Raw genomic sequence first — 3,797 nt, forward strand, 5'->3', positions numbered from 1 at the left:
TGGGGGGTGATGGGAGGTTGTGGGGTGGATGGGGGCAGCGTGGGGTTGTGGGGTGCTGTAGGGTTGCAGTGCAGTGCTGTAGGGTGTTGATGCTGTAGGGTTGCATTGCCATGCTATAGGGTTGCAGTGCTATAGGGTTTAGGTGTTGTAGGGTTGCATTGCCATGCTATAGGGCTGCAGTGCTATAGGGTTTAGGTGCTGTAGGGTTGCATTGCCATGCTATAGGGTTGCAGTGCTATAGGGTTTAGGTGTAGGGTTGCAGTGCTGTGCTGTAGGGTGTTGATGCTGTAGGGTTTTGGTGCTGTAGGGTTGCATTGCCATGCTATAGGGTTGCAATGCTGTAGGGTTGCAGTGCTGCACTGTGGGGTTTTGGTGCTGTAGGGTTTCATTGCTGTGCTATAGGGTTTAGGTGCTAGAGGGTTTAGGTGCTATGTGGTATTGGTGCTATAGGGTTTAGGTGCTATGTGGTATTGGTGCTATAGGGTTTAGGTGCTATGTGGTATTGGTGCTATAGGGTTTAGGTGCTATAGGGTTTAGGTGCTATAGGGTTTAGGTGCTGTAGGGTTTAGGTGCTATATGATATTGGTGCTATAGGGTTTAGGTGCTATATGGTATTGGTGCTATAGGGTTTAGGTGCTGTAGGGTTTAGGTGCTATAGGGTTTAGGTGCTATATGGTATTGATTCTATAGGGTTTAGGTGCTGTAGGGTTTCATTGCTGTGCTATAGGGTTTAGGTGCTATATGGTATTGGTGCTATAGGGTTGCAGGGATGTAGGGTATTGGTGCTGTAGGGTATTGGTGCTATAGAGTTTAGGTGCTATATGGTATTGGTGCTGTAGGGTTTAGGTGCTATAGGGTTTAGGTGCTATAGGGTTTTAGGTGCTGTATGGTATTGGTTCTATAGGGTTTAGGTGCTATAGGGTTTAGGTGCTAGAGGGTTTAGGTGCTATAGGGTTTAGGTGCTGTAGGGTTTAGGTGCTATAGGGTTTAGGTGCTATAGGGCTTAGTTGCTATAGGGTTTAGGTGCTATATGATATTGGTGGTATAGGGTTTAGGTGCTATAGGGTTTTAGGTGCTGTATGGTATTGGTTCTATAGGGTTTAGGTGCTATAGGGTTTAGGTGCTATAGGGTATTGGTGCTATAGGATTTAGGTGCTATAGGGTTTAGGTGCTATAGGGATTAGGTGCTATAGGGATTAGGTGCTATAGGGTTTATGTGCTATAAAGTTTAGGTGCTATAGGGTTTAGGTGCTATAGGATTTAGGTGCTTTAGGTGCTATATGATATTGGTTCTATAGGGTTTAGGTGCTGTAGGGTTTCATTGCTGTGCTATAGGGTTTAGGTGCTATATGGTATTGGTGCTATAGGGCTTAGGTGCTATAGGGTTTAGGTGCTATAGGATTTAGGTGTTATAGGGTTTAGGTGCTATATGGTATTGGTGCTATAGGGNATTGGTGCTATAGGGCTTAGGTGCTATAGGGTTTAGGTGCTATAGGATTTAGGTGTTATAGGGTTTAGGTGCTATATGGTATTGGTGCTATAGGGTTTAGGTGCTGTAGGGTCTCATAGCAGCGCTATATGATTTAGTTGCTATGGGTTTAGTTGCTATATGTTTAGTTGCTGTAGTGTTACAGCTGTGCCCTATATATCCCCCTTTATTTCCCCTCCAGCATCTTCCCGTCCCCAGACCAACCCTCCATCCCTGTTCTCCCCCCATCCCTGAACTCGGGCGGTTCCCTCCCGGACCTGACGACTCTTCACTTCCCGTCCCCGCTGCCGACCCCGCTGGACCCCGACGACGGCGGCTCCTTCCCGGCACTGGGCGGCACCGGCAGCACCGGGAGCTTGGCCAGCACCATGACACAGCTGGGCATCAGCGGGGCCATGGCCGTGGGGGCGGCATATGAGGGGCAGGGTGAGTGGGGGGGCAATGGGTGGAACCGGGAGGTCCAATGGGGGCAGAACCAGGAGAACCAATGGGGCTGGAACCAGATCCAATGGGGGCAGAACCAGATTGAATGGGGGCAGAACCAGCAGGTCCAAAAGGGTCAGAACAACCAGGTCCAATGGGGGCAGAACAAGCAGGTCCAATGGGGGCAGAACCAGGAGAACCAATGGGGTCAGAACAACCAGGTCCAATGGGGGCAGAACCAGCAGGTCCAAGAGGGTCGGAACCAACAGGTCCAATGGGGACAGAACCAGCAGGTCCAAAAGGGTCGGAACCAGATCCAATAGGGGTCAGAACAACCAGGTCCAATGGGGGCAGAACCAGGAGAACCAATGGGGTCAGAACAACCAGGTCCAATGGGGGCAGAACCAGGAGATCCAATGGAGCTGGAACCAGATCCAATGGGGGTCAGAACCAGCAGGTCCAAAAGGGTCGGAACCAGATTGAATGGGGGTCAGAACAACCAGGTCCAATGGGGGCAGAACCAGCAGGTCCAATGGGGTTAGATCCAATGGGGGCGGAACCAGCAGGTCCAAAAGGGTCGGAACCAGATCCAGTGGGGGTCAGAGCAACCAGGTCCAATGGGGGCAGAACCAGCAGGTCCAATGGGGTTAGATCCAATGGGGGTGGAACCTGCAGGTCCAAAAGGGTCGGAACCAGGTCCAATGGGGGCAGAACAACCAGGTCCAATGGGGCCCAGAACAACCAGGTCCAATGGGGGTGGAACCAGCAGGTCTAATGGGGTCAGATCCAATGGGGTCAGAACCACCAGATCCAATGGGACTCAGAACAACCAGGTCCAATGGGAACAGAACCATCAGAACCAATGGGGGCAGAACCAGAAGGTCCAATGGGGCTGGAACCCTCAGATCCAGTGGGGTCAGAACCTCCAGATCCAAAGGGGTTGGAACCAGATCAAATGGGGTCAGAACCAGCAGATCCAAAACAATTAGAACCATCAGATCCAATGGGTTTGGTCCCCCCAGACTCAATGGGGCTGGACCCCCCCCATCTCCAGCCCCCCCATCCTGTCCATGCTGAGCTCAGGGCTGACCACTGTCTTGTTTCTCACCGTGTCCATCAATGTGTCTGTCTCTGTGCCCCCACTCCCCCATATTGCCCACATTTAACCCTGCCATAACCCTCCAATCCCCCCCAACAGACCAGCCCCCCAGCCCATCAGGCTCCCACCCCCACATGTGGACTCTCACCCCCCACCATTTTTGGGGCTTCCCCCTACCTCTCCCTCCACACAGTGCTCAGCCCCCCCAGCCCATTTGGGCTTCCCTTCCCCGCCCCACATTGGGACCAGCCCCCAGCCATTCCAGGACTTCCCCTACCCCTGTCCCCCCACATGACCCAGCCCCCCAGCCCACTCATCCCCAAGCCCATTGCTGGCTCCTCCCATATCCCGCCCCCACATTGGGACGAGCCCCACTAATCTGGGGCTCTCCTTTTATCCCCCCCCACATTGCGCTGAGCCCCCCCAGCTCAAATGGGGCTAGCCCCCCACATGGACCAGCCATTCGGGGCTCCCCCCCACCCCCCCACCCAATGGGACTGCACCCCCAGCCCATTTGGGCTCTCCCCTTTCCCCCCTACAACAGACCACAGCCCCGCCGCCCCATTTGGGGCTCCCCCCTACCCCCCCACTGACCCAAGGCCCGCCCACCCACCCAGATCCCCCCTACCCCCGTCCCCCCCCACATTGGACTCCCAGCCCCGCCCATTTTGGGCCCCCTATCCCCCCCCCACATTGGACTGAGCCGCCCCCGACCATCCAGCTTCTCCCCCCACCCCCCTACATTGGAGCAGCCCGACTGTGGGGGCTCCCCCCTACCCCCTACCC

The 3,797-nt window shown here is 54.5% G+C and overlaps 1 protein-coding gene across 1 annotated transcript in view; it reads left to right on the forward strand.

Moving 5' to 3' along the window:
- CRTC2 (CREB regulated transcription coactivator 2) overlaps nucleotides 1-3,034 on the forward strand; it is a 10,814-nt gene extending 7,780 nt beyond the window's left edge. Inside the window, 1 exon segment of the mRNA XM_015884512.2 lies at nucleotides 1,635-3,034. Within this exon segment, the coding sequence (XP_015739998.1) occupies nucleotides 1,635-2,235 (601 nt within the window). The 3' untranslated portion in view covers nucleotides 2,236-3,034.
- The last annotated feature ends 763 nt before the right edge of the window (nucleotides 3,035-3,797 follow it).

The sequence above is a fragment of the Coturnix japonica genome, chromosome 25, assembly GCF_001577835.2.
Source record: "Coturnix japonica isolate 7356 chromosome 25, Coturnix japonica 2.1, whole genome shotgun sequence".
Lineage (NCBI taxonomy): Eukaryota > Metazoa > Chordata > Aves > Galliformes > Phasianidae > Coturnix > Coturnix japonica.